The sequence below is a fragment of the Acanthopagrus latus genome, chromosome 1 (assembly GCF_904848185.1).
Source record: "Acanthopagrus latus isolate v.2019 chromosome 1, fAcaLat1.1, whole genome shotgun sequence".
In the NCBI taxonomy this organism is placed as follows: domain Eukaryota; kingdom Metazoa; phylum Chordata; class Actinopteri; order Spariformes; family Sparidae; genus Acanthopagrus; species Acanthopagrus latus.
In genome coordinates this window covers 3,039,852-3,058,500 of record NC_051039.1, presented here as the reverse complement: position 1 = coordinate 3,058,500, position 18,649 = coordinate 3,039,852, and the positions used below count along the sequence as shown (strand labels likewise).

Here is an 18,649-nt window from a genome sequence, read left to right as displayed (position 1 = left end):
TATGGCAACAACTGATGATGTTGGTTCTGTAATTTAACTGTGTGGGGAACGAAACGTTTTCTCTTCCTACAATTCTGAAAATGTGGCCATGTAAAAAAATCAAGACAGCAATTTTGTTTCCATCAAAATATTTGTGGCAATACAAACTATTATTTAAGTACTAAACATCATTCCTCAGAGACAGAGTTGATAACAGGACTCTGGACACATTACATGTTGGATGTGTATTTATGTCTGGCAGCATCTGAAACTTTAAAAGTGGTTTTCTGGATCAATGAACATCTGTGCAGATCTGGAAACAGTTTGTACATCAAACATCATTTCATCATCTACTGTAGCTGCTCAGTGAACAACAGCAGCAGACTGTGAAGGTGAAACAGGCAGAGCTGGAGAAAGTGCACCATCAGCAAAACACCTGACTGGGTAATAACATCTTACAAAGTCATTAGTTGATTTAAATCAGCTGCTATTTACTCACATTTGACATTAATATAGATGTATTCAGACGTCCTCCTCCCCAGCTGGTTCTCAGCTGTACAGTAATACTCTCCAGAGTCAGAGGACTGGATGGACCTGAAGACAAGCTGTGGATCTTTACTGAGAGGTTGAAGGTCTGGATCTCCATTTTTCTTGTACCAGGTGTAATTAGCTGCTGGGTTAGCATCACTGCTACAGGTCAGAGTCACTGAACTGCCCTCCACTATCTCAGCAGAGGGACTCACTGACACAGAGGGAAGCTTTGGACCATCTGGAGGAGAAAACATGAACACATTTTACATTTAATCCACATAAGTCACACATCAGAAAAACTAAATCTAGTTCATCTTACTTTAATTCAAATTGAAAACATGCAGCAGACAAAGACTCAAACTGTCTCACAGTTCATCAGCGCTGAAGGCAGCAGATCAAGGAAATTATCCTGGTTCAGTGTCTTTGGACAATTTCATGTTTACTCATCAACTCTAGTAGTTAAATAAGAGGAGTGCACATGAAATCTTTTCACAGGTTGGCAAAAGAACATGAGTGGAAAGAATGAAGTGAGAGGCTTCATTGTCTTCTCTCATGTTTTGTGAACTAACCTGAAACAATCAAGTGTTTTGTGTCAGAGCTGTGATTTGATTATCAGACATTTCTGCACAATGAATCACCAAATATCACTGAATTACATGTAGTTAAGGTCCAGTACAACAGGTCGGCTCAAAAGGCTCAACCAGGTGTTATTTCAGTGGACGACTGTAAGTAAACTCACACACTGGAGGAGAGCGGCAGTTCTCATGTCCTGCTACAGCACAGGAAAAGCTGTCTGCAGGAGTGAAGTAGACCAAATAAAAATAAGATGTTTGTCCCTGAATGATCCGTCCATTCTTGTACCAGACGTAGCGAGGACGACCAGGTAGACGATGATTGCTGTGACACATCAGCACTGCCAAGGGCAAAGAGACATAGACATGTAGGCTGTTCACCCTCACCTGCAGATCTGAATATGTGAATAAGAAACAGAGGTCTTCATTTTAGACTGAATTTCAACACACATACACGTACACACTCACACACTCACACACACACACATTCAGCTGAAAACTTACCTGTGACAGTCAAAGTGACTCCAGGTGAACCATAATATCTCACACCTTCTTGGCCTGTAATGAATCTGAACTTGTACTCGGCTGAGTCACTCTCTCTCAGGTCTGTGATTGTCAGACTGCAGTTGTTGTTGCCACAGATATACTGCACACGACCTGAATACTGTGGGTCTGTTTTCAAATCTGTATAAACACTATTACTAGCTTTTGTGAACCAGAATCTGTTCACAACTCTCTGTACAGTAGATGGGTATCTGTAGGTGCAGCTCATGTCCACTGTTGATCCTTTGAAGGCACAGATCTCAGTAGAGCTGTAAGTCACTCCCCAGCCATCCTGACCCTGTATCACTGTAACACACAGAACATCAGAAAACACAATGAAACTGAGTAACTTCAGTTAACAATCAGTTAATAAGACAAAAGTGATCAAACTACCAATATGATGTGGAGGAAAGGTAACATGGACGACGTGCTTCAAAATCCTCGATTATCAGACTAATTACTGTCATCAACAGTTCTTAATCATGTGTCAACAAAAAGTCGTCCACACAGAAAATTCATAGAAACATAATTTATAGAAAAGTTGAAGAAAATACTCATGTTACTCCACCCACATGTTAACTTCCCTTTAGGGAGGATGAACACAAACAAAGGAAGAGTGGAAGATGTGAACATGCTTTCTACAGTTAAACTCAGTGTGCACCCAGTCTGAAGGTGCAGTGAAGTGAACAGGAATGTATTGAACCTGTGACCTTTAATGCAGTTTACTGACCAGGATAAGAGGAGAAATATTATTTATTAGAGTCTGTGCTGTTCTTGGTCACTTCTCTCTGTTCACTCTGTGATCAGGATGCTGCTGAGTGTGAAAACTACAAAAATAAAAGCAGAACACTGAGGTGTCAAACTGCTTCAAGCTGCTATGATGTCAAGATAAGTTGTCTGCATATAGCATGGAAACATCACACTGAGGTCAGACAGCACTAACAGAACTAGCAGGGAGTGGTGCAGATGTACCATCATATACAACAAGTACAGTCAGTTTTGGGGGTTTTACTGTGAGAACAACATCCCTCCAAAAAACTTCACTGTGATGAAAGTAGCTGCAGATACAAACTAATCGTCCTCCACATGAGCTGCTGCTTCTGCAGCCAGGCTCGACTTTACAACACATTAAACAGGATGAGAAGGGAAAAGTTCTGAAAACCCAAAATATTCTCAGTTCACAGCGTGTAAAAGTACTGAGCACACAGCTACTTCATGCAAAAGTCCAGATTCCCTCTTTAAATGCAGTAAATGTAACTGTACCTGACACAGAGAGAAGGAAGACGACAAATCCACTCACTGCTGCACTTAAACTCATATCTGCTCCTCTGATCTCTCTGTGAGGATTCAGAGACAATAAAACATGTCAGCAGATAAAATAATGATGCACACAGGAGGTTTACAGTATCAGACACATCTACAAACAATTCTACTTACAGTGAAGACGGACGTCGTCTTGAAAGAAGCCGTTCCTCAGTTGTGAGTGAGCAGAAGACAGATATCACACTCTTAAACCACTAGATGTACTTCCTCTTTAGCTTATTAACATACATGACATGCTGAGTGCGAGCCAACACCCACATCACACTAAAGTTGTGTTGTCTTACAAAGCATGAATTCTATAATAAATGCAGTATAACATGCATTAAATCACATTCATGATTTTGATATTAAAATATTAAAGTAAATATTTACAGCTGCCCTCTACAGTTGATCTCTCTGTGCTCCGAGGCAGTCTGCAGGTGGAGTGAAGGAACAGGAATGCATTGTACCTGTGAACCACGAGGCAGTTTGACTGAAGAGGAAGAAGAGCAGAGGGTTCATTATAAGAGAGGATGGAGAGTGACATGTTGTTGCTGTTTCCTGGTTTGTGTCTTCTCTGCTCACTCTGCAGTCAGGTTGCTGCTGTGTGCAGAGAAAAGCAGAACACTGAGCCGAGAGAAACTCCCACATCTGTTAGTGTTAACAACACATGAACATGTGACGCACATAGTTCAAGAAGACTGGTCGGATCTGATGAGGACACACAGTGGTTTTTAATGAATTTGGCTCATTTAGGTGGTTCAGATTGAGAAACTGTGCAGAGATGTCCAACATGTAGAATAGAAATAGAATAAAAAGTCACCTGACATTTGAAGAAACCTCCAAACCTCACAGTGTTCAGAGAAACAGAACAAAACTACCTGCGTGTCTTTTCGTAATTTGGGTGAACTGAACCTTTAAAGCAGACAGAGGAGGAAGCACTCACAGTGATGAAGCCTGAATGTGCCACACTTAAACTTCCCCACTAGAGGGCAGCGAACCATCAGAGATACTGAATCAGGAGCCTGAAACAACATTTTATCCTCCATCACTGAATGTTACATTACATTCAGATTTACTTTGTTTTCACATTTTACCACTAAAACTTCAGTTTGACTTGTTTACACTGGACATTAGATTCATGAAGCATCACAGGCAGTGACTGAGTTCAGGAGTCCATAGTTCAGAGTAGTGATCAAAAACTTTACACCCTTGACTTCCGGTGGCGCGCTAGTGAAGATGGCAGTGTAACTGCAGAGCTCTGGTATCAGCATTAAGTTTCTCACTCAATCTGGTATAATTCATTTTACTTTTCATTAACCAAGTCGTAAGAATGAGCGGGGAAAGACCTAAAAGACAACAAAAGGGACGAGGCACGCTTGCTGGACGAGACTCGGAGAAAGAGTTTGGAGACGATGAAACAGTACAAGATGGAGGCCATGTGGAAAGCGAAAGCTTGGGCACCATACGGGAAGCTGTAAGTGCAGTTGTAACTGCTGGAGTGGACACTCTTAGAACAGAGCTAAAAAATGAGCTACTGGAATTCCATAAATGTTTTAGGGAGGACATTAAAAAGCAAATGGACGAGTCCACGACAGAAATACACCGAAAAATGCAAGATATGACTGGTCAGTTAGAAGGAGTAGCAGAGCGGGTTGAAGAGATCGAGAAGAACCAGGCCAGTACAGAGCGGTGGGACATTGGAGTTAAGGGCGCGCTCACTCAGTTACTGGCTAACCAGCGAGCACTGCAGGATAAAGTGACTGAGATGGAAGGCCACTCACGACGCAATAACATCCGAATTTATGGTATTCCTGAGGAGGCGGAGGGCACCTCCGCAAAAGCATTCGTGGTGGATATGATAAAGACCCAACTCGGGGAAGCTGTCGACCCTAACTGGGATAGTGACCTGGGAATAGAGCGGGCACACCGAGCCTTAGCACCGAAGCCATCTAAGAATGCCCCTACGCGTTCCATGGTGGTTCGTTTTCTGCGATTCTCTGTTAAAGAAAGCATACTCCATGCAGCCTGGAAGACTGGTCTAAACTACGACAACAAACGAGTGTTTTTTGATCATGACTATGCTGACGCTGTCCAGAAGAAGAGAAAGGAATACGCCCCTGTTAAGAAGACTTTGAAGGAACACGAAATACGCTTCCAAACTCCCTTAACCCGATTGCGAGTTCACTACACAATGGGCACCGCAGTCTACAACAACGCCACACAAGCAGCGGAGGATTTAAGGAAACGGGGGCTCAACGTGGACAAGATCACGTGAGAGTAAAGGAGACGACATCACGGAGGACACGTTAGCCAAATTGTTGCCATGGGAGGTGATTGAGTCGCGACGTGGCGGAGACAAGGAGCAGTTCCAGCAACAGGTGCGTGAGAGACTGAAGGAGTATCGCAGGACGGAGACGGACACTGCAGTATCGGAGGAGGGGTAATATAACGACATCCCTTTTTTTTTTGGACTATGTTAGATTTGCTGATACCTACAGACTGTAAACAGATAGCCACCAGCCTTTCTTTTTCATTGTTACTGAGGGAACCCACTCTGTGGCTCTGCCCCTCTTATTGCAAAGGCGATATGTCGCCTTTCTTGTTGGAAGTTCTGTTATATGATGTGTATAAGAGTTTTAACATTTTTCTTATTTTGTTTATTACTCCTCTTTGTTTTTTGAGGTATGGGAAGTTACAAGTAATTGATAAAGATGGTGTATATAATGCATTATCAACATTATAACATACTTTCTCTTAATGTAAATGGACTGAATAATCCAATTAAAGGTAGCAAAATGATAGCTAAAATGAAAAAAGAGAAGATAAATATAGCATTTTGGCAGGAGACACATATGTCTGCGCCTGAGCATGACAAATTGAAGAAGCTTGGTTTTAGGAATGCTTTCTTTTCATCTTATAGGAAAGGGAAAAAAAGAGGAGTTTGTATATTAATTTCAAACTCCCCCCCATTTGAATACATATCTGAAATAAAAGATAAAGAGGGGAGGTTTATCCTGGTAAAGGGGAAAATAGATCAGAAGGAAGTGACACTACTTAATATTTATGCTCCCCCTGGGACTGAATCTTCATTCTTTAGGAACATTTTTGATTTGATTGCATTAGAGACATATGGAACGCTTATCTGCGCTGGGGATTTTAACCTAACTCTGAATCCTGTGCTTGATACAACTAATATTAACAGGAAAAATAACTGTTCTGAAAAATTAATAAATAGGGCCCTAGGATTGAAGGATGTGTGGAGGACCACCATAGACATGATCCTGGGTACACTTTCTACTCAGGACGGCATGCAACTCATTCAAGACTTGACTATTTCTTTATGTATGATAAAGATCTCCATAGACTCAAAGACTGCAAAATAGGCCAGAGGGACCTCTCTGACCACTCAGGGGTTTATATAACTATACATTTTGAGGGTAGACAGTGTAAAACACTCTGGAGGCTTAATACTGGACTCCTAAATGATGCTAATTTTCAGGCTGCGATGGTGACAGAATTAGGAATATATTTGCAGGAAAATGACAATGACGATGTTAATCCTAGTATACTGTGGGATGCTTCTAAGGCTGTCCTGAGGGGTAAAATCATAGCCAGGACAGCTATATCAAAAAAGTTAAGAGCTCAAACATTTTCAAACCTGCAAGAAAAACTGAAGGATCTTGAACAGCTCCGCATTACTAATAGTAACCCTGATATTAATCAACAAATTAGAAATGTTAAACAGGACATAGATAAAATACTAAATGAGGAGGTGGAGAAAAAGCTCAGATTTCTGAAACAAAGGTACTATGAGGCTGGTCCTAAAGCGACCAGGCTATTAGCTTGGAGACTTAGAAAACAACAAGCAGAACAAACTATTCATAAAATAAGAGACCCAATAACAAATAAGATTACTAGTCATCCAGATGGTATACAAAAAGCATTTGAAAAATACTACAAAGCCCTGTATACTAGGAGGGAACAGGCAGAAAAACATACAATTATTGAATTTCTGAATTCACTGGATCTTCCTAGCATAGGTAAAGAAGTTAATAATAAGCTAATCATGCCAATATCAAAGGAAGAGATAGACAAAGCCATCTTAAGTCTAAATAGCAATAAGTCACCGGGCACAGATGGTTTCCCCCCAGAGTGGTATAAAGCCATGAGAGAACACCTTGTCCCCCTCTTGGAGACTTGCTTTAACTATATTCTAACTAAGGGATCCCCTCCCCCATCCTGGAGAGAGGCCTTTATATCGGTCATTCCCAAGGAGGGAAAAGACAGGATGGAATGTAAAGCATATAGACCAATCAGTGTGTTAAACACAGATTATAAGCTATATGCCACCATCTTAACGAAGAGATTGGAAACTGCAATGCCTTTGTTAATAGACGAAGATCAAACAGGATTCATTAAGAATAGACAAACACAAGATAATATCAGGAGGGCCCTCCATACTATCGAACACATACACAGAGAAAAACTTAGTTCCATGGTCTTGAGTTTTGATGCTGAAAAAGCATTTGATTCTGTTGGGTGGGAATTTCTTTATTTGACAATGAAAAGATTTGTTTTTTGTAAAAAATGTATAAGATCCATTCAAGCACTCTACTCTTCCCCTATAGCAAGAATAAAGGTTAATGGGAGCTTCTCTGACGCTGTGGCCTTAGAACGAGGGTGCAGGCAGGGCTGCCCTGCTAGCCCGAGCCTCTTTAATCTATTTATTGAGCCCTTGGCCCAGGCAATACGACAGGAGGATAAAATTACAGGTATCACCATTGGGGGAAATGAATACAAAGTGAGTCTGTATGCAGATGATGTCCTAGTTACATTACTGAACCCAGAATCTTCTCTCCCGGCCTTAATGAACATGTTGGAAGTATATGGAACATACTCTGGCTATGTTCTTAACGTTAGTAAAACACAGGTCATGACATTCAATTATACACCGACACAGGAATTAATCTTACAATATAACTTCAACTGGAACTCAAATAAAATGAAATACCTAGGAGTTAATTTGACTAAGGATGAAGCAAGATTATTCAACGCTAATTACAGCAGTGTTAACAAAAATATATATGAAGACTTGAGAAGATGGAGTGTCCTTCCCCTTGACCTTGGTGATAGAATTAGATCAATCAAGATGAATATTCTTCCTAGATTGTTATACCTTTTCTCATCTCTCCCTATAGAAATTTCCTCAAAACAATTTAGGGAATGGAATATGCATATTTCACAATTTATATGGAACAATAAAAGACCAAGAGTAAGATTCTCCACCCTTCAGTTGCCTAAAGAAAGGCATGGCCCTCCCATCCCTACAGGATTATTACATATCAGCTCAGCTGAGACCTCTTATATACTGGTGTAATCCCTCTTACGAAGCCAAATGGAAGACAATAGAGTTCTCTTTAACAGATATTCCAATCCAATCATTCATAGGATCTATTTATGGTAAACAGAGTATATTACAGACAAATAGTCAGTGGGTGAATTTTTCACTGAAAATATGGTTAGAGGTTGTTCAACGATTCCATCTACAGAAGGAAGTCAATTTACTCAGATGGCCAGCGTATGATCCTAATCATAAGCCAGCACTGTATGATGTTAGATATAGACAGTGGGTTTTTGCGGGCATTACTGCTTTATGTAAAATAGTTAAAAATGGGAGACTGGTCAGCTTTGAAAACTTGTGTCAGACATTTGGACTATGTAAACAGGACTTTTTTAGATATTCACAGAGTTTAGAGGCTCTGACCAGAAAGAACTCCCAATAATTATTCGACTATTTGTTGATGCTTACAGTTCAAACAGTACAAAAGGATTGATTGGTAGACTGTACAATGGCATATCATCGTTAAATGGGCACACCACTAGGTATATCAAGGAACGCTGGGAAAAGGAACTGGACATTGAAATAACAGAGGACACATGGACAAATGCTTGGATAACACAGTCTTCTACCACCAACTCACTGGTTTGGAGAGACTTTTGCTGGAAAAACCTCATAAGATTCTTTATCACACCAAAACAAAAAAGTAAACAGACTAATATGCAACTCAGATGCTGGAGGGACTGTCGAGAAACGGGGGTTGACCACGCTCACGTGTTCTGGTTGTGCCCTCTAATACAGAACTTTTGGATGGAGGTTGCAGCAACTATTGCAGAAGTCTTGGGGTTTAACGTCGAAACCACATTCACATCTCTATACCTGGGGTGCCTCCCAGAGGAACTATGTAAAGACGATGAATACCTCCCAAAGGTCTTTATTGACATTGTGAATTATCTACACCTCCTTGAGCAGATGACCTATTCCTTACGACTTCAAAAGGAGATAGGGGAGAAAAGATGGGGAAAGTGGTCCATTTACATGGTTCAACAGCGATGTACTGTGTTACTGTACAATATTGAGTAATGTATGTTGATTTGTGAGACTCTTTGGGTTTTCTGTTTTTTCTATTTAAGTGCACTATATTTTCCATGACCTCCTTTTATTTTGTTTTTGTTGTGTCACATCGTGGTGAGGTTGACTCGTCTTGGTATCTGTCTTGTGAACTTCCTGTTTTATTTTGAAAATAACTCTCCTTTCGTTTCAGGTCACTTACCCTTCCTCCTGTGTCCATGGTCTGACGTCATCCCTAATCCCTGATTGTTTCCACCTGTGAACCCCTTCCTCATGTGTATAAAGTCTGCGTCTTCCCCTTTCTCTGTGCCAAAGTATTTCGTCTTTATGTCGTTTACCGAAGCCTTTGATCACAGCCTTGTTCCACGCCTTGTTGAGAGTTTGACTCATAGAAGTATTGTTCATGTTTTATTTCTTCTGAATTTTGTATCCTCGAGAAGAGTGATTTTGATTTGTATTTTTCTGGTTAGGATTTTGAGTTGAAGTTTGAAGTTTTACAGCCTTTTGTTTTCCTCGTCACGAGTGAATTTTTGTTGATAAATTATTTAAGAAAGAGTAGTTAATTTTCATAGCCTCTGAGCTTTCTCTTCGGAGTGTTTTTATTTTGTAATTTTGATATCTATGTATATATTCAAGAACAGTGTAGGTTTTCCTCCTGCGGGAGCTTTTCAGTTTTTCTGTGTTTCATGTTGTTTGTCTTGTTTGTCTCGCAGAGTTTCATAGAGTTTGATTTGTCATTCTTGCTGGAGAGTTACAAATTCAGAATAATAAAACTTGACACTACTGCTGCCATTTCCGCATCTGAGTTCTCTTTTCTGCACGAGTCTGACATGTTGTTTGGTAGTCTGTTGTTGTTTTTTGTTGTTGTTCTCTTTTAATGTGCAATGTTATGCAAATACCTTATAAATAAAAAGTTTAAAAAAAACCAAAACTGTACACCCTTTATAATCAGGGTGTTGAATAAACCTGGACTTTTATTCTGAAAGGGCTTCACATTTAGTGAACCTGGATCTACTCTGCTTCCTTCAATCACCACAAAAGAATTTCACTGAACCTAACGGAGATTTACGGCTCAAATATAAGTTCAGGTCCTCCTCAGTAAAAACTTTCTCTGTGCATCTTCATATCAGCAACATCCCAAATCATGATGAACCATTAAACTGAGGCACATTTCATTCTTATGGACACAAAATGTGACAATGAGAGAAATAAGCCAAAGTTAAAGGACAGAGTTGAATTTAAATGTCTTGATATCTGGTGAACAAATGATAATGTCAAAGATTAACAGAAGAATAATTAGTTTAAAGCTGAAGTTTAAACGTTCTGCACACTAATGTTTCACCTACAGAGCTGTCCAACAGCTCCTTCACTTGTTGTGGAAGCTGGCTGTTGATTTGACTCAGCAGCAGAAATAACTGGAAAATGTAACATCTGTCAAAGTGTTTTACTACTGGACTTATGTTTGGTTTCAATGTGTGAAAATATAAACTGTACATGAAGTCAGATGTGATGCTCTCAGCTCACTGTCTCACTTTGAACACACTTTATTGGCTTTGTCAGCCAGGACAGGTGAAAACCCAGAAGATGATCACAGATATTATTTATTATTCTGTAGAATCAAAAATACATTTTGTTTAACGACTCATCAATGTCTATAATATAACTGACTGTACAGGTTAAAATAAGCTCTCACAGTTTAAGCATTAAGCTGATCTGAACAATAAATCATGTCTGACACCTGGACATGATTCAGTTGAAGCTGCCGACTCCACGTTCTTCTAAACTTCCTGCTACATGCTGCTGCTGACTGTCTGTGCTGCTGACTCCTACCTGCTGCTGCTACAGAAAACTCAACATGAAAACTTTTGGAGCTGAAGGTAAATGTGTCCACTTCCCCCACATCCTCCACAGCCTCGCTCTCCTCTGTCATAGTTCAATGTGGTCCTTCTTTGTGTCCATCAGGTGAGTCCTGCCTCTGGTTCAGCTGCATCTGAAGAGAATCACAGAACACACGTGTAAAGTTTTACTTGTGACTGTGACTGTAAATCTACAGTCGGGATGTTTTATTGGATGCAGGAGTCTCTAACCTGACTGGACTTCACAGCATGTCTTCCTGCTGCTCTGTGTCTTCTGTCTGTGCTGCAGTGAAGTCTGAGACGTTCTCATACTCAGGACGAGAAACCAACTGATGAGGAGAGACGACAAAATGAAGCTCCAAGGACCTCGTTCATGAACCGACATCAAATCAGATCAGCCAAGTTATTATAACTGTGATATAGAGGAGGTTTTGTCAAGACGGCCTCTCTCTGTCTCACCTCCATCATCTCGACAGGTTCTTGTGGTTCAGTGGTGGAGCTCAGAGTTTTCTTCTTCCTGGATTGAGTCCAACAACAACAAATACAAAATTCCACATTGAGAAACTCATATCACTAAAACTAAATGAAGTCTGAAGAAGAAAATAAAAGAGCAGATGGATTCTGATTGTTTCACCTGGTCCACAGACTCAGAAGAAGAAGAGGAATCAGCATCAAGACCACCAGAGTCAACCTGATGATGTTCATTATCTTTGTTGAATTCACTAGAAATACACACAGATATGTGATGAGAATCAATAAATCACTTTTCCAGGTGATGCTGTCTGTTAATCAGTCAGTCAGAGTCCTCCACCTCTGACATGATGGAGGTTCCTCCCTGAACACAGCTACAGAAAAACTGCCTCTGAACGCAGACAGGAAATGTTAATGATGATAACTCACCTGCCACAGTCAGATGTACAGTGATTTTATTTCCTCCTCTTCTGTTCTGGACTTCACAGAAATAATTCCCACTGTGTTCAGCTCTGAAGTCAGTGATGGTGAAGATCTGTCCTGATGCTTTTGGTGAGTCTTCATTCTCCTTGTACCAGGTGTAATTAGCTGCTGGGTTAGCATCACTGCTACAGGTCAGAGTCACTGAACTGCCCTCCACTATCTCAGCAGAGGGACTCACTGACACAGAGGGAAGTCTTGGACCATCTGGAGGAGAAAACATGCACATACTTTACATTTAATTTGAGGATACAGATTAGTTTTCTCAGTGAAACTGGATATTTGAATGTTTATTCAACATATTTGTGGTTAGCACAAGCTACAAAATCAATATATGTTGTATTTCCTTTGCCACAGTCAGAGCTTCCTGCACATTTGTGTCCTCCAGATGGTACAAATTGATGATGTTCGTTCTGTGATTTAATCACTTTCTGCAATACTCAAAAGTTAGCATGTGATCAAATCCAGCCAGTAATTTTGTTTTCATGTACCTGGTGAAACAAACTTGATAAACAGGACTCTGGACACATTACATGTTGGATGTGTATTTATGTCTGGCAGCATCTGAAACTTTAGAGGTGGTTTTCTGGATCAATGAACATCTGTGCAGATCTGGAAACAGTTTGTACATCAAACATCATTTCATCATCTACTGTAGCTGCTCAGTGAACAACAGCAGCAGACTGTGAAGGTGAAACAGGCAGAGCTGGAGAAAGTGCACCATCAGCAAAACACCTGACTGGGTAATAAAGTTTTAAAAAGTCATTACTTGATTCAAATCAGCTGCAATTTACTCACATGTCACATCAACATAGATGTATTCAGACGTCCTCCTCCCCAGCTGGTTCTCAGCTGTACAGTAATACTCTCCAGAGTCAGAGGACTGGATGGAGCTGAAGACAAGCTGTGGATCTTTACTGAGAGGTTGAAGGTCTGGATCTCCATTCTTCTTGTACCAGGTGTAATTAGCTGCTGGGTTAGCATCACTGCTACAGGTCAGAGTCACTGAACTGCCCTCCACTATCTCAGCAGAGGGACTCACTGACACAGAGGGAAGTCTTGGACCATCTGGAGAGGATAAAATTAACACACTTTATTTTTAATTTTAAATTGCAGATGAGTTGCAGATGAATAATAGATTAAAGACAATAAAGAAATTTGACTCATTAAGTAGGTAATTCAGTGTGATTCAACCCTTGGCAACATTTATTAAATAAAACTAGTGGCTGTGTTCTTAGATTGGGTATAAAATGGTCATATTTCATTTGCGACGAAAGGTGAAAATTCTTCCATATCATGGTACCAAGTGATGATGTTGGTTCTGTAATTTAAGAAAAAAGGGGAACAAAACTTTTTTCTCTTCCTATAATCCAAAACTGTGGCCATGATAAGAAATTAAGACAGGAATTTTGTCTCCATCTAAATTTTCGTGGCAATACAAACTATTATTTAAGTACTACAAATCATTCCTCAGAGACAGAGTTGGTAACTGTCATGACTCCTGTTTGTGTTTGTCTTTGTATTTGGTTTTTGGGTTCTTGTTTATGATTTACATCTTGGTATCATGTCTTGTGTTATGTTTTTTCCTTGTCTTGTGTGTCATGTGTTTGATTTTCCATGCCCTCATGTGTCCTTTAAGTTTCTCTCATGTTCTCTCCTCTGGCTCCCTCTGTCTGTTGTCTTGTTCCCTCCTGGTCTGTTCCTCTGTGCTCCTCCCCCTCATTATCTCACCTGGCTTCCTTCCTCCTCTCTCCTCACCTGTGCCTCGTCATGTCATTAGTGTCTGTGTATTTAGTCTCTGTGTTTCCCCTCACTCTTTGTCTGGTCATTGTATTCTGTCTTCTGTTTTCTGTCTTCGGATTGCTCTTGTTCCATGCTCCTGATCCTGTTCATGCTTCTGTCCTGGTTTGGTATGTTTTGATTTTGAGATTTCCATGTTTGATTTGTACTTTGCCTTTTTCTTTTGCACTTTGTTGAAATGTTTTATTTTGCTACTTTGTCTTGATGTTTTGTTTGCTACTTTGCCTTTTGACCTTTTGTCTGCTTTTGTTTTTTTTTTTGTAACAGCTTTAAATAAAGCTCGCCTTTTGTTCTCCTTATCTTGCCTCATTAATTGCATTTGGGTCCACCTCCCTTTCCATAGTTTTTTTCCTTTTTACCCCAACCTGACAGTAACAGGACTCTGGACACATTACATGTTGGATGTGTATTTATGTGTGGCAGCATCTGAAACTTTAGAGGTGGTTTTCTGGATCAATGAACATCTGTGCAGATCTGGAAACAGTTTGTACATCAAACATCATTTCATCATCTACTGTAGCTGCTCAGTGAACAACAGCAGCAGACTGTGAAGTTGAAACAGGCAGAGCTGGAGAAAGTGCACAATCATGGATTTAAATCAATTTGAATTAAATTTGATTTAAATCAGTTGCGATTTACTCACATTTCACATTAATATAGATGTATTCAGACGTCCTCCTCCCTAGCTCATTCTCAGCTGTACAGTAATACTCTCCAGAGTCAGAAGACTGGATGGCGCTGAAGACAAGCTGTGGATCTTTACTGAGAGGTTGAAGGTCTGGATCTCCATTCTCCTTGTACCAGATGTATTTAGCTGCTGGGTTAGCATCACTGCTACAGGTCAGATTCACTGAACTGCCCTCCACTATCTCAGCAGAACTCTCTGACAGAGGGTCAAACCTTTGGACATCTAGTTGAGAAAAAGTGAACACATTTTACATGTAATTTCAATGTCTGTTGGCATTAGGGATCCATATCAGGAAAAACTAAAGCTAGTTTATCTTTTTAATTCAAATTGACAATATAAAGAACACAAAGACTCAAATTGTCTCACAGTTCATCAGCGCTGAAGGCAGCAGATCAAGGAAATGATCCTGGTTCAGTGTCTTTGGACAGTTTCATGTTTACTCATCAACTCTAGCAGTTAAATAAGAGGAGTGCACATGAAATCTTTTCACAAGTTGGCAAAAGAACATGAGTGAACAAAAGCTAAGAACAGAAACATGGAATCACTGTGAGGTTTTCTTGTAAATCAAAAATAACTGACATGTTAGACATGAAGGTAAATCTTGTTTTACATAATCTCCAGTGTGAGCTGATATTTAACTGTTTAATTTTGCAGACAGACAATGAAAGATATTTATGCATCCTGTCTACAATCTCATGGGGCTGTGATTTGATTATCAGACAATTCTGCACAATGAATCATCAAATAGGCTCAACCAGGTGTTATTTCAGTGGACGACTGTAAGTAAACTCACACAGTGAAGGAGAGCGGCAGTTCTCATGTCCTGCTACAGCACAGGAAAAGCTGTCTGCAGGAGTGAAGTAGACCAAATAAGAAGATGTTTGTCCCTGAATGATCCGTCCATTCTTGTACCAGACGAAGTGAGGATGACCAGGTAGACGACACCTGCTGTGGCACATCAGCTCTGCCCAGAGTTTAGAGGGATAGACCTGTAATTTATTCACCTTCACCTGGAGATCTGAATATGTGAATAAGAAACAGAGGTCTTCATTTAGACTGAATGTCAACACACACACACACACACATATTGCCACACGGAACTTAAAACTCTTACCTGTGACCCTCAAAGTGACTCCAGGTTTACCAGTATATCTCCCACCTTCTTGGTCTGTAATGAATCTGAACTTGTACTCAGCTGAGTCACTCTCTCTCAGGTCTGTGATTCTCAGAGTGCAGTCGTTGTTACCAAAGATATACTGCACACGACCTGAATACTCTGGGTCTGTTTTCAGATCCATATAAACACCATTACTCACTTTTGTGTACCAGAACCTGTTCTCAACTCTCTGTACAGTAGATGGGTATCTGTAGGTGCAGCTCATGTCCACTGTTGATCCTTTGAAGGCACAGATCTCAGTAGAGCTATAAGTCACTCCCCAGTCATCCTGACCCTGTATCACTGTAACACAGAGAACATCAGAAAACACAATGAAACTGAATAACTTTGGTTAACAATCAGTTAATAAGACAAAAGTGATCGAACTACCAATATGATGTGGAGAAAAAGTAACATGGACGCCGTGCTTCAAAATCCTCAATTATCAGACTAATTACTGTCATCAACAGTTCTTAATCATGTGTCAACAAAAAGTCGTCCACACAGAAAATTCATAGAAACATAATTTATAGAAAAGTTGAACAAAATACTCATGTTACTCCACCCACATGTTAACTTCCCTTTAGGGAGGATGAACACAAACAAAGGAAGAGTGGAAGATGTGAACATGCTTTCTACAGTTAAACTCAGTGTGCACCCAGTCTGAAGGTGCAGTGAAGTGAACAGGAATGTATTGAACCTGTGACCTTTAATGCAGTTTACTGACCAGGATAACAGGAGAAATATCATTTATTAGAGTCTGTGCTGTTCTTGGTCACTTCTCTCTGTTCACTCTGTGGTCAGGATGCTGCTGAGGTAAGTGTGAAAACTACAAAAATAAAAGCTGAACACTGAGGTGTCAAACTGCTTCAGGCAGCTATGATGTCAAGATAAGTTGTCTGCATATAGCATGGAAACATCACACTGAGGTCAGACAGCACTAACAGAACTAGCAGGGAGTGGTGCAGATGTACCATCATATACAACAAGTACAGTCAGTTTTGGGGGTTTTACTGTGAGAACAACATCCCTCCAAAAAACTTCACTGTGATGAAAGTAGCTGCAGATACAAACTAATCGTCCTCCACATGAGCTGCTGCTTCTGCAGCCAGGCTCGACTTTACAACACATTAAACAGGATGAGAAGGGAAAAGTTCTGAAAACCCAAAATATTCTCAGTTTACAGCGTGTAAAAGTGCTGAGCACACAGCTACTTCATGCAAAAGTCCAGATTCCCTCTTTAAATGCAGTAAATGTTACTGTACCCGACACAGAGAGAAGGAAGACGACAAATCCACTCACTGCTGCACTTAAACTCATATCTGCTCCACTGATCTCTCTGTGAGGTTTCAGAGACAATAAAACATGTCAGCAGATAAAATAATGATGCACACAGGAGGTTTACAGTATCAGACACATCTACAAACAATTCTACTTACAATGAAGACGGACGTCGTCTTGAAAGAAGCCGTTCCTCAGTTGTGATTGAGCAGAAGTCAGATATCAAGCTATGACACGACTACATTTCCTTCCTCTTTAGGTTATTAACAGACATGAAACTGACATAATCTACTTGTCACGTGGTTGAGGGAAATAGGAGGTGGACCCAAACACAGTTATCCCGACAGTAGGCAGGATCAGGGAGAAACAAAAAGCAAGCTTTATCTTCAAATCTGAATGATACAAAAGCCATACAAAAAATGTTATGGTGCTATTCATCACGGATACCTTGATTTAAGTGGATATAAGGATATTAACACACAAGTGCATGTAAGTTATTTTGGTGATGGTGGTAATGCCATGCAAGGTCAAGGTGAAGTCTGAACAAGTGAGTCTTGAGTCAGAAGATGGTGAGTTATTCTGCTGTCATAACATTGGTTGGGAGTTCGTTACACCAGTGAGGTGCCAGAACAGAGAGCAGTTGTGACTTCACTTAGCGACCCTTGTTTGCTTTCAGCAATGGCAGTACCAGCCGGACAGCTGATGGAGTACAGCAGTTGGGTGCAATTGTGGCAGACGGTTGTAGTTCCGTTGATGGCCTTGAAGGCCAGCACCATTGTCTTGAATTGGATGCGGGCCACAACAGGATGCTAGTGGAACTCATGGAGCAGGGGGGTCACGTGAGAATTTGGGTAGACTGAAAACGAGGCGTGCTGCAACATTGTAGTCGCAGAGGCTGGAAGTCCAGCCAAGAGTGAGTTGCAGAAGCGTCCAGGCAAGAGATGACCAGTATTTGGACCAGGAGCTGAGTTGCATCCTTTGTGAGGAAAGACTGGATCCTGCTGATGTTGTAGAGGGCAAAAGTGCAGGATCGGGTGAGAGCTGTGATGTTAGGGGTGCAGGATAGTCTGTCATCGAGGATCCTGCCATCTTCACAGTTGATGAAGGCAATACTGCAATGTCCTTGACAGTGACGGGATGAAGCGGAGTTCAATTTTAAAAATGTTGAGCTTGACGGTATGCACAGATGTCCAAGCGAGATTTCTGCCAGACATTATGAGATGCGTGTTGCAACGTGGGTAGCAGACGATGGAGGAAAAGAGAGGAACAGCTGGGCATTGTCAGCATAACAGCCGAAGAGAATCCATGTGATGTGGTTGCAGAGCCTATTGATTTAGTGTATAGTGAAAACAGAAGTGGGACAAATGCTGAGCCCTGAGGGATGCCAGTTTCCAGAAAGCAGGGCTTGGACAAGGTGCCATTCCATTTGACCTGAAAGGTGCGATTTGTCAGGTATAACGTCAACCATGTTAGAGCAGAGTCAGTGATGCCAAGTTCAGTCAGTGTGGAGAGGAGGATTTGGTGGCTGACTGTGTCAAACGCAGAAAATAAGTCGAGGAGAATGAGGACTGCTGAGTG

At 40.8% G+C, this 18,649-nt stretch overlaps 1 protein-coding gene across 1 annotated transcript in view; it reads right to left on the bottom strand.

The window, feature by feature from the left end:
* The window catches only part of LOC119025254 (B-cell receptor CD22-like), a 49,890-nt gene extending 31,279 nt beyond the window's left edge, over positions 1–18,611 (bottom strand). The window contains exons 1-13 of the mRNA XM_037108675.1: positions 17,056–18,611; positions 15,428–16,093; positions 14,590–14,856; positions 12,945–13,214; positions 12,096–12,353; positions 11,830–11,917; positions 11,655–11,712; positions 11,441–11,524; positions 3,063–3,133; positions 2,889–2,962; positions 1,587–1,931; positions 1,250–1,477; positions 705–748 (exon numbers count right to left, since the gene is read on the bottom strand). Coding sequence (XP_036964570.1) covers positions 705–748; positions 1,250–1,477; positions 1,587–1,931; positions 2,889–2,962; positions 3,063–3,133; positions 11,441–11,524; positions 11,655–11,712; positions 11,830–11,917; positions 12,096–12,353; positions 12,945–13,214; positions 14,590–14,856; positions 15,428–16,093; positions 17,056–17,110 — 2,508 coding nt within the window. The 5' untranslated portion in view covers positions 17,111–18,611. The remainder of the gene's footprint in view (positions 1–704; positions 749–1,249; positions 1,478–1,586; positions 1,932–2,888; positions 2,963–3,062; positions 3,134–11,440; positions 11,525–11,654; positions 11,713–11,829; positions 11,918–12,095; positions 12,354–12,944; positions 13,215–14,589; positions 14,857–15,427; positions 16,094–17,055) is intronic.
* Between the last annotated feature and the right edge of the window lie 38 nt (positions 18,612–18,649).